This window comes from Rhodamnia argentea, chromosome 3, assembly GCF_020921035.1.
Source record: "Rhodamnia argentea isolate NSW1041297 chromosome 3, ASM2092103v1, whole genome shotgun sequence".
NCBI classification, from domain to species: domain Eukaryota; kingdom Viridiplantae; phylum Streptophyta; class Magnoliopsida; order Myrtales; family Myrtaceae; genus Rhodamnia; species Rhodamnia argentea.
Window position 1 is genome coordinate 4,729,983 of NC_063152.1, and position 11,361 is coordinate 4,741,343.

At 44.1% G+C, this 11,361-nt stretch overlaps 1 protein-coding gene across 1 annotated transcript; it reads left to right on the plus strand.

Moving 5' to 3' along the window:
• Positions 1-332: 332 nt before the first annotated feature.
• Positions 333-4,777, plus strand: LOC115727860 (derlin-2.2). Its single transcript, XM_030658168.2, has 6 exons — positions 333-659; positions 1,188-1,287; positions 1,996-2,210; positions 2,305-2,388; positions 2,727-2,780; positions 4,392-4,777. The coding sequence occupies exons 1-6, from the start codon at positions 561-563 to the stop codon at positions 4,572-4,574; spliced, it is 735 nt and encodes a 244-aa protein (XP_030514028.1). The 5' UTR covers positions 333-560; the 3' UTR covers positions 4,575-4,777.
• The last annotated feature ends 6,584 nt before the right edge of the window (positions 4,778-11,361 follow it).

Consider the following 11,361-nt stretch of genomic DNA (forward strand, 5'->3'; position numbering starts at 1 on the left):
TCGGACGATTATGAATTATTTTAAAAATAGTTCGGTTCTTCCATCATATCTCTTTCTTTGATATTGCATGAATATTAATTTTGCATAAGGAAAGAAATTCCACCGCATATTTAATAGCTCAAAGAAAATACATATTTGGTAATATTAGGTATTGAAACTCCCATATAATTATTTGCTTTGCTCTCCTAAACTCTATTGGCTCGTGCGCAGCACGCGCGGTTTCATTCGCCATCGCTCGTCATTTTCCCCTTCTGTTTTATCGGAAAGTACGAGATAAAGCTGAAGCTCTCTATGCATTTGTTTTCTAACAAAAACAAACGCGAAAAGGACAAAAAAAAAAAAAAAGAGTTGGAATCTCGTACAAATCGAGCTTCGTTTTTCTTGATTCGAGCCCCTTCTCCCTCTTGCCCCTCGACTCTTTGCAAGTCCTTCCACCCATACACCCTCCTCGCCCGCGACGACCCGCGAATCAAAGAACAATCGAAGCTGGTCATCGTCGTTGGTCAAGTTCGGGGGAAAATAAGGAGTGGGTTTTTTGGTTTGGAAGGTGGGGGGAAAAGATGGCTCAAGCAGTGGAGGAATGGTATAAGCAGATGCCCATCATCACTCGCTCCTACCTCACCGCCGCAATCGTCACCACCATCGGTTGCTCTCTCGAGGTTCTCCTTTCAGCTGACGTCCTCTGCTCTGTATTGTTTAAATGAAGATTGTAATTGCTGCTTCTTGTTTTCTTTCTGATTTATTTATTTATTTATTTTTGGGGTCGTGAGGGGTTGGGTGTGATTCGTTCTTCGTGAATTGTTTGTTAATTGGGGTTTCTTGAGCTGGGTCGACGGATTGGAGTTTGATCTTTGGTGGGTTTGTTACGTTTTGAAGATTTCTCGCATGTGGAGTTTCGGTTGTTTTTGTGTCTGTTGCTCAGATGGGTGATTGGGAGTTTGGTGATTTGATCAATTAATTCTATGCGAAGCGCCGGCTGTTCGGTCAGTGAATGATGGTGCTTTGGGTTGTAAAGGGGGTTTTGGTGCTTTGGGAGTTTCGGTGAGTGAATGATGGTGCTTTGGGTTGTAAAGGGGGTTTGGGTGTCAATCTTTGTCGTACAATTCTGCCTGGGCTAACTAGTTGTGTTCCGGGTTGGCTACTTGATTTTGTGTTTGATGGTAATTTTGCTCTGTTGGATTCTGCAGATAATATCACCTTATAACCTTTACTTGAATCCAAGGCTTGTGTTCAAGCAATATCAGTTATGGCGCCTCGTCACCAATTTCCTGTACTTCCGCAAGATGGGTAAAGTCCTGAGCTCATGTCTGCATATGTTAGATGTGGGTGAACTGGCACTGTTACGATTATACGAAAGTACAACACAGTTAATGTCATCATAATCATCGTCATTATCTTGTTTCATGAAGTATCGAAATGGATTCCTTAGAGAACACGTCCTCTATCTTGGGGCTTTATTAAGCGTAACTCGAGTATCTTCTAAGAATCTACAAACTCTCGGTCACTAGGCATGGTTTACCCAGTTTCTTGAAGGAAAAATATATGTACTCTTTAACCTGCACCATGCTCTATCCAGGCATGTTCTATTCTGTTCATCACTGTATGTGTGGCTCCTATGAATGTGCTAATGACTGCCTTTAGCAGAAAAAAAGAACCCTGAAAAGGAATCAGGTTAACACTTCCCTGTGGGATCATCCTTGACATTGGGCATACATTCATCATTCATGGGGTATTATTACAAACTCAAGTTATCTTTTGGTGAAGTCGGACAGACAGTCACTTTAGACGTTTGATCGGACAAAATGGTTGCTTTTCACTTTGGTTTTCCTCTGTCTCCTGAATGTCAATTCTTTTGGGAAGATTCTTGGGAGCAATGGCTTTCATCACGGATCATTTAAAGAGTTCTCAAAGGATCTGAGATTTACTTATGCATCACAAATTTAGCTGCCACTCTGCTAATTTGAGCTTTACCTCTTTTTTCCCATTTAATTTCAGATCTGGACTTCTTATTCCACATGTTCTTTCTTGCTCGGTACTGCAAGCTTCTTGAAGAGAATTCTTTTAGGGGAAGGACAGCTGATTTCTTTTACATGCTCTTATTTGGCGCCTCTGTGTTAACTGGAATCGTTCTTATTGGAGGAATGGTCCCTTATGTATCAGAATCATTTGCAAAAATTATATTTCTTAGCAACTCACTGACTTTCATGATGGTGAGTTTTACTCTCTTTGTGCAATTACCAATCATGACTTAAGTGGACTGATGATGTCCTAACGCGTCCTTTTAACTTTTTGTCTTTTGTGCAGGTTTATGTGTGGAGCAAGCAAAATCCTTTTATCCATATGAGTTTCTTGGGTCTCTTTACATTTACAGCAGCTTACCTACCATGGGTAAGTAAAATACTTATATTTCGCTCATAGAAACTGTTCCAAGACGGTGGGATAGGAAATTGCTTGTTGGTTTGTTGCATGAGACATGATTAATCAGGTTTTATATATGTTTCTAGTTGTTCAGTGAATAAAAGAAAGCGACAGCTGGGGTTTTAGCTTACTTAACCAGATGTTCCACACCAGGCTTCAATTTTACTTCTTTTGTGATAACGATTAGGCATTTATTTTGAGTACATGTAATATTTATTCATGAACTCCTCCAATTTCTCATTCAGCAAATGTCATTTACTTGGAGAATTGGATGCACATGCAATTGAGTTTGTGTTTTCTATTTGCAGGTTCTTCTGGGATTTTCAGTCCTTGTAGGTGCAAGTGCTTGGGTGGATTTATTGGTAAAACTCTATTTCTGTAGTACTTTGATGCTGTTGTGTGCTTGGATGGATGCAGTCTGAAAGTTGAATTTCTTTTAGGCTGAGCTGAGTGAGACATGATTTTTAATGTTCATGTTTTGCTTGGAGGAGCTCTTGGTTTGGCTTTACTTTGCAGATATACTTTGCAGCAACTTTTGCAGAGTGAAAGATAAATACTAGGCTCTTAGTCAATAGTGTTATAGTTTCTTGCACAATGTAGAATCATCCCACCCTCTTCAGGAGTAAAGGTCTACTAAAATCAACATAACTCAACAATCTGGGATCGAGCAACTCTGAGTGTGCTTCACATCCTTTGGCTTGAAATATTGATCTTATCATGAATAGTAAACACACATAACCATTAGTCTGTGAAAGCTCCCGTCTGGTGGCCGGCATTAAAATAATGATATTCCATTGCCTTTTTACCAAGATCATCATAGTTTATTGATGGGCGGCATTATTACTACACCCTTTGTGGCTAAAACATACCATTTTATGTTAATTGATCAAATTACCCTTCAATCATAAGATTTGGTTCAATATTAATAATTGTCATTACCCTCTCTCTTTCAATAAGATTAGTTTCATCATCTCTCTCCTTCACATACTGTATTTGTGCTAAGTTTCCAAAAAGCCATAGGTTAACTTATCTCCGGTGTTATTTTGAAATAGTAAAAATTGAAAGATATCTTTATTCTAAGTTAAAAACATATATTCTACTGGCAATTAGGAATCCATTAGTTTGTTGAAGATACAGTGTTGTTAAAAGTTGAGTTGTTAGTGTTGGAATATTAATTATTAAAACACGTCTTCATCTAATAGTTTAAGAGCTTTTAGAATAGTTGGCAATAGTCCCACCAAATCTCACATGGTATCAGAGTAGGAGATTCTGAGTTCAAATCTTTTTAGACCTCATTTGTCTTCCCAATTAAATATTTCACATTGTATGATGCAAAAAGACCAAGCTAAGCATAAGGGGGAGTGTTGGAATATTAATTATTAAATCATACCTCCATCGAATAGTTTAAACTTTTAGAATAGTTGGCAATGACAATTAGAAAATCGAACAATTTTTCTTTTTTCTAAGTTTTGATTATTTTGATGGAAGTCAAAATCTGGCTTGTTGTAGATCCTTCACTTTTAAACTTATATTTATTCATAGAAGAAAATTATAAGGTATGGTTCACGAGCAATGTTAATAACTATCTTCCTGATTGAACTATAAAGAAAAGTTAAGTCTTGATTTTTCCCTTTCCCTTTTTTTTTTTTAAAGTCTTCATGGTTTTACGATTAGAAGGAGCAAATGAATTCAAGTCCTACATCTTTTTTTTCAATTTTAAAGGTAAAAGTAAACTGTTCTCTTCAAGGTAGGTGCAAGAAAGAATAGAGTAAGATTTTTTTTTTTAAATTAAACCATGATATGAAAGTAGTAACTCACAGATCATTGGTTTTCCTACAAAATGTGCTCTTAGATACCAATAAATGCTTAACTGAATTGAAGGCTAATTTGGTCCATTAACATATAAAGGCTGTGGAAATAGCGGCACTACTTTCTGTTGTGCTGGTCCTTATGCTCAATATATTATGATGCAGGGAATGATAGCTGGTCATGCCTACTACTTTCTTGAAGACGTGTATCCACGGATGACTGGTCGTCGGCCCCTAAGAACCCCGTCATTTATCAAGGTCCTATTTGCTGATGAGGCTGTTGTGGTTACACGGCCAGCGGCCGTGAGATTCGCTGCCCCTCCTGCTGAGGAAGCTCACCAAGACTGATGGCATGGATAAGCCAAGACAAGAAGATTCTAAGGTTCAGCTTATTCTGCTGTTGATCTGAAGCCAGAAATCACAAGGATAGCTGAACAGTTCTGGTCCCTTAGTGTAGAAAAACACTCCTGCGCGTGCTTGTAATTAACCCTCATCTGCTTTTGAGCTTAACCTGAAATATGCTAAATATGCTATTCGGATTTTGAAGTTGAGTCCTTAAGTTGGAGTGAATATAGCATTCTTGTTCAAAAACCAGAGCAGGAATCATTCTTTGTTTTAGCTTCACACAGAGTTTGGATTCTCTCTCTCTCTCTCTCTCTCTCTCTCTCACACACACACACACACACACACACACACACGCACATTCACATGGCTTGCTAGACTTGATTCTTGCTTAGACAAACTGTGTGGTGGCTTCTGAATTCTGCTCCAACTTATGTGAAGCAATGGCAGACTTGTATTTTTTTCTTCTTTCGCTACCGTCGCAGAGCAGACTGCTAAGGTCGTCCTATCTTATCTTCTCCTATAGAAGAGAGGGAAGACTATTCTAAAATGTTTATTTCTTAATCTTTATCTCTCTTTCCCTTTTCTTGCCAGTGGAACCAAATGTTTATATCAGAAGAATGAGTCAGTTTCAATGCTACTCCGGTTAATTGTTTCATTGCCGCAGATTTGGTCATGCCTTGTGTAGTTTGTTGCAGTTGCAGGCGATTCTCCATCTTAGGAGATTGTCTTGAAGTATCTTTTGAAAGAGATGTTTTATTTCGCCATGAGCAATTATGTCGATGGCGTTTAGTCCATTTATACCCCCCAGATCAAGATCAGCAAAGGCTCCAAAATTGCAGACTATCTGCTGCAGTGTTAGAATACAAATTTCGATTTTCAAGTCATCGTCGTTGCTTCTTAGAAAGCTCAATGTGATGCCATTTTACACTCTTGTCAGTACAACACATATCATCTCCAAACTACTTCACGGTAGAAAGGGAAAACTGATTCAAAAGATGAGTAAGCCAGCGCCGCATATCATTCTCGAAAATGAGGATAAAAATTGACAGTAACGAACGCAACTCTTAACACCCTCTAACAATAGAAAATTGGTCAAGTCGACGTCGGTTTCCTGCGATACACTTGACGACGAGCAATAAACCTGGGAATGAGCTTGTCATGAGGTTCACCATTCGCCAGTTGGAGGCTACATATCTCTTCAAAGACCCTAATCACATGTCCAGATAGCCTATATATCTCTGCAAGAGCTGCTTCTTCTTGCTATTTGCCTTCACTTGTAACAGCAGTCCATACTGATGGCAGAACCTCCCCCCCCTCCCCCACCAACCAACAAGCCGACATGTAATCACAATTTAGGACAGTTTAGTTTCGAATATACATTATTTTGGTGAGCATTTCCGAAAAGACTTGTGGAAGCTCATGTAACGAATGCTATTTTCTAGCCTTGTCCAACTTCTCTAGAACCGCACAATCTGATGAAGTCAACAACAGACACAACTGTTTCTTGTGATCGGCATATATCCATGTGCGTGGTGCATGAAACGAAGCAACAAATGCTAAACGGCGCATGTCAACTACCTTTTCGTCACCGAATTTGGCCCAAAATCACGCCATGGCCCTCTCACACAAGGATCCTGAGGGAGGAGCACTGGTACTTTCTTATAAACCGGGTTATACTGAAGAAGAAGGTCGCTTTGGTAGTGGATATCTTCCAGGACGGATTCGAATTGAAATGCACTTGAGCTGCAGTGCGCAATCGACCCTCAAAGCAAATGGGCTCGACAATGTCTTGAATAGTTTTCGCCTCCTCTTACCATGTTGTTCCTTTGATCATATGATTCCCTTCAACCTTTGAGGGGACGCCTTCTGTCCGAAAAAAAAAAAAAAAATCCTTTGAGGGGATCCTTAAACAAAAAAAAGCCTTCTTGTACTTAGTCATCTTTGAAGATGCTAACTCTTCGTCTTCCCTACATTCTAAGGTGGTATGTGACATGGTTAGATGTACAAAAGATGCACCGGTAAGAACGAAAGGACGATGCGGACATGCTGGCAAAAACCAAAAGGCGTCGTTTCAACCAGCACCGGCACAGTAAATTAAAGTTAACCAATATAATTAGCAATTCCGCCTCAGGAACTAGAAAGATGGCAGTATAACTTGCTGGGGGGGCGTTCATGTATTCAACCCAAATCAATCACAAGCTGATAAGTCGGTCGACAACTCGCTACACGAAGGCTCATCATGTTTGTCCTTAGTTCTCTTGTGTTATGGTCTCGTTACATTTACAACATGCTTCGTGTGGACTTATCAAAATGGTTTATGTGCATAACTGACCTTTTCAAGCTATTGTCGTCGCTTCTTTGAAAGCTCATGATAGATACTAACTCTCTGGATAGATATACATATCAATCATCTGGCTAGTGAACTATATCACAGTCGAAGGGCAAACTGATTTAAAAGATCAGTAAGTAAGCGCAGCATATTATTAGGGAATATGAAGATGAAAATCAACAGCAACACAAAGTCTTTAACACCCTCCAACAGAGAAGAAAATAGGTCAAGTCGATGACGGTTTCACGCGATACACTTAACGAAGAGCGATGAACTAGGGGATGATGAGCTTGTCATGGGGTGGCCAACAACTCTTCCAACCATGCAAATAGAAGTGAAAACCTCTCATCATCAACCACTTTGAAGTTGCATATCTCCTCTTTACTCCTATTTAGAATGGCCGACCATCCAAGTTGAGATATCCGATCTTGTCTCCACCGAAGAACTTCATACCTCCAAGCTTCTTCCACCTTCTGCAGGTGCTCCCTTGCCTCTGCAAGAGCTGCCTCTTGATGGCATAACCCAGTTGATGTTATGTTTGCATCCAAATCTTGAAAGAAGCATGTCATCATACTTTAAGTTAGTTTAGTTTTGAGCATACACTATCTCGGTGAGTAGTTCTGAATAGACTTTTCGAAGCTCATATGACCAATCGCATGTGTAACACTGTTAAACCACAGAATTGGATGAAGTCAACAGACACGACTCTTTCTTGTGATCTGTATGGTCCATGCGCACGGTGCATAAGAGGAACGAATGCTATACTAGGCGCATAATAAATTACCTTTTCGTGGCCAAATTTGGCCCAAAATCGCGGCCTGTCTTGAATAGTTTGACTTTCCTCTGACATTTCTTCGTTGGCTTGATCATTTGATTCACTTCAACTTTCTAAGGGAAAGGCAACACTGTTGAAAAAATGACATTGTTCTAAATTTTTTCTGTCGCAACAAAAATTTCAAATGTATACCCATGTGACACATTTACCCATAAAATTCTACCTGCATGGACGATGATGGAAGGCAACATTATTGAAAAAACGACGTTGTTCTAGCTAAAAAATCATTTGAAGGAACCTTGACAGGATTGCCATTTAATGATTACAAAGATCAAGATTAGGGTTTTTTAAGAAAAATTTCAAATAAATGCCTAAAGTGAAACTTGTTCCAAATAAATGCCTAAGTCTGACCAATTTTGACCTATGACACTTTAATAAAAATATCCCCTTTCTCGCAAGTGAGGGTCTCCTCACCACGCCAAGACACCTAAGTGGCCGACCAAGGCAGGGGCTGGTGGTCGGGAGGCTGACCTCACATGAGTAATTGCTGGCCTTGCTCAGCCTGGCCACGAGTTAAGGCAAGGCATGTTCTCGCTAGCCTTGGCCCTCGAGGCTGGCAAGGACAGTCGGCGAGGGCCGCGCCTCACCTAGGCGAGCCCTCGCCCGTTGTCTTGCTTGGGGCCGACCAAGTGCTGCTGCCTTCATCAAGGGCCAAGAGAGGACAGCCCTCGCTTCGTCCGGTCATGACCTCGCGAGCCTCGCCTGGGTTGAGTGAGATTGAGGAGGATGCCCAGGCAAGCCCATACGAGGGCCAAGGCATTGCCCAGGCCTTTTTTGGTCCATCCTTGTTGGGGCCCTCGAGGCGGCACCTTGTGAGTTCAGCCTCCCCCCGCCTGTGGCGGGGGCCGGGCATCCCTGCCTTCGAGGCCAGCATCCCTGCCTTCGAGGCCAGCCGCCCAGGCGAGGGTCCTCGTCGGCCTCAATCTAAACTTGCATTGCCTGCGGCCGATGGCAGGCTCGGGCGTTCCACGTGAAGGCCGAGTGCGCTGGCACGTCCAGACAATGACGAGGATAACGACAACCCTCAAGCGGCGAGTCGCCAACTTGAGGGCAGCCTCGCCATCTTCCCCTCACGTGGCCTCACTCGGCGCTCACCTTACCCTCAACTTGCCTCAGCTAGGGTTGGGTGAGGCCCTTGCTGGCCCTCACCATCTTCAAGGGCAACCTCGTCGCCTGGGCGTCCTCGCCATAGGTCTTGGCTGGGACAGCCCCCACTCGAGCATGCCAGCCCCTGCGAGGGTCGATAAGGATAGCCCTCGGCTCCCTCAGGTGGCTGGCCTCTCGCCCTCTCGCCATCCTCGAGGCCAACTTCGCTACAAGTGCAGCCTCGCTATTTCCACTAAGCGACAGCCGACAGCCGAGTGAGACAGATAAGGACACCTCACCTCACTTGGGCGAGTCCTCGCCACAGGTTCGAGGTTCGAGATTCGACACAGGTCAGGCCTATGACAGCCCTCGCCGCCCGGGCGTCCTTATCGGGCATGCCACATAGCTTGCCTCGTTTCGCTTCCTCTAGGCTTTGCTTCACCCTCTCACCTTCGCGAGCGGGCTCTTGCGCGAGCTGGCATCGAGGGAAGCCCCCTAAGCGAAGGCGTCCTAGCCACAGGTTCGCCCTGGGACACACAGCCCTCACCGCTCAGACAGCCCCACCCGGGCATGCCACCTCACCCAACCCCAGGTCGCCTCAGGCCTGGGTGAAGCCCTTGCTGGCGTTGAGGCCACCCCTCGTCGAGCGTGCGATCCGAATGCCGCACCGTCGAAGCCGTAGTGGCTAGTCTCTAAGGCCTTGCCCGACCGTGTGAGAGGCGAGGCGAGGCGAGGCCTGTCCTAGGACAGCCCCCTCAGGTCGCCTCGGGCCCGGGGGACGCCCTTGCTGGCCACCCCTCCTCGAGCGTGCGGTCCAAATGCGCGGCATTCGAGGCTGCAGTGTCTAAGACCCTGCCCGACCGTGCGAGAGGCGAGGCGAGGCCTGCTAGGGGCCCCCAGCGAGAGCGCCCTCGCTCAACTCCAGTGAGGCATCCACCCCATGATAGTCCTCGCTCGCACCCGGTGAGGCTTGCCACCTTCGCCCAGGTGAGGCAATCGGCCCTTGGCATGCCCGTCAAACGCCCTCTCACTCGCTCCTGGCCCATATACTCTGCCCACTCTGCGATTTCTTTAGCGGGGAGGGTCCCAAGAAGTCCAAACAAGGTGGGCTGACCAGTTCTGCCCTCTCTAGCGCGCTGTCATTTTCCCAAAAATTTCAAATGATTTGTAGTTTCATCCTCTCCATCCCTCCTCCGTTCGATCAGGTTCGCTTGGAAAAACACACATCGTGTTCCCAACGTCTATTTGTACCCACACCAGTCGCTTTACTGATGGTGTTCGATCGGGTTCGCTTGAAAAACACACGCACTTGAAGCTCGCCGTGAAATACCGTGTCCCCATCTGCATGCAGATGGCCTTCGCTCCAGCCAGTCGCAGCGGCAACAGCGGCAAAGCGGCCGCCTCTAACACCGACCAACTCCAGAACAGCACTGGCATGTGGGCAGTGTTCCTCGGCACTCCTCTGGCATCCGCAAAGAGGGATTGCTCCAACCACTGTCGTCTTCTTGCCCCGCAGAGCTGGGTCTCAACCCGAACGGCGCAAGAAGTCCGGTTATCAGTAGCTTCTCCGTTTTCCTTGGGTGGGTGTGCGACATCACATCCACTCAATTTCGGTAATCATATCTGCGTAGCAAAAGTTCATCGAGAAATGTTGCAGATAAATCATAACTTATGAACTTGAAGAAGACCCGCTTGTACTCGGATGGATTGACAGAGCCGAGGAACAGCAAATTTCAAACAAGACCCACGGATTTTCACCCATGAACACTTTCATTTGAGGGACGAAAGGACACATGAATTGAAGTTAAAAAAAAAAAAAAAAGACGAACCGGGCACATCAGCAAACACAATCAATCGTCGTTTCAACTAAGACCAAATTCAAGAACCGGCACAGAAAGTTAAAAGTTTCAAAGAATTTGAATTTTGCTAGGCAGATATGATTACCGAACGAGATGGAGTTTGTCAGGTGAGTTATTGCGTTGGAGATGTTTTGCATCCAAGGAACTTCATCAAAAGGACTCTGGTTTTATCAGATCTTCGCCATCTTCTGTTAAAACAAAATAAAAAAAAGAAGTAGATCTCGTCAGTCACTCCCAAAGAAATACAAAGGAAAAGTAAATACGCACAGCTCACATAACAATTGTATGTAGTTCAGCAACAGAATAACAATCCAAGAAAACCCGTAAAAAGTAAGTTCTTTTAGCAATTCTTGATTTGCATTCACAGCAAGGCGTGCTGAATCTGAACAGCAGATCAGAACGCGGCACGATGACAGCAATCACAATTGAACCCCAAATGAAGCTCGACGCGAGCCAAACCCGACGTAAAGAAACAGAGCAAAAAGCAGTTTTTTTTCTTCCCTTCCAAGAATCAAGAAAGCCAAGAAAATGGGAAAGCAGAGCGAATCAAGACCTCAACAGCCAGACAACTCACGTGGGTAGAAATGTTAGGGTTTTGGTTGCATGAGATCGACAGGGCTCGTTCCGTGCTTGAAGAAAATACGCAGCAGACAGAGGGGGGAGGGGAATATGCTTTGAATA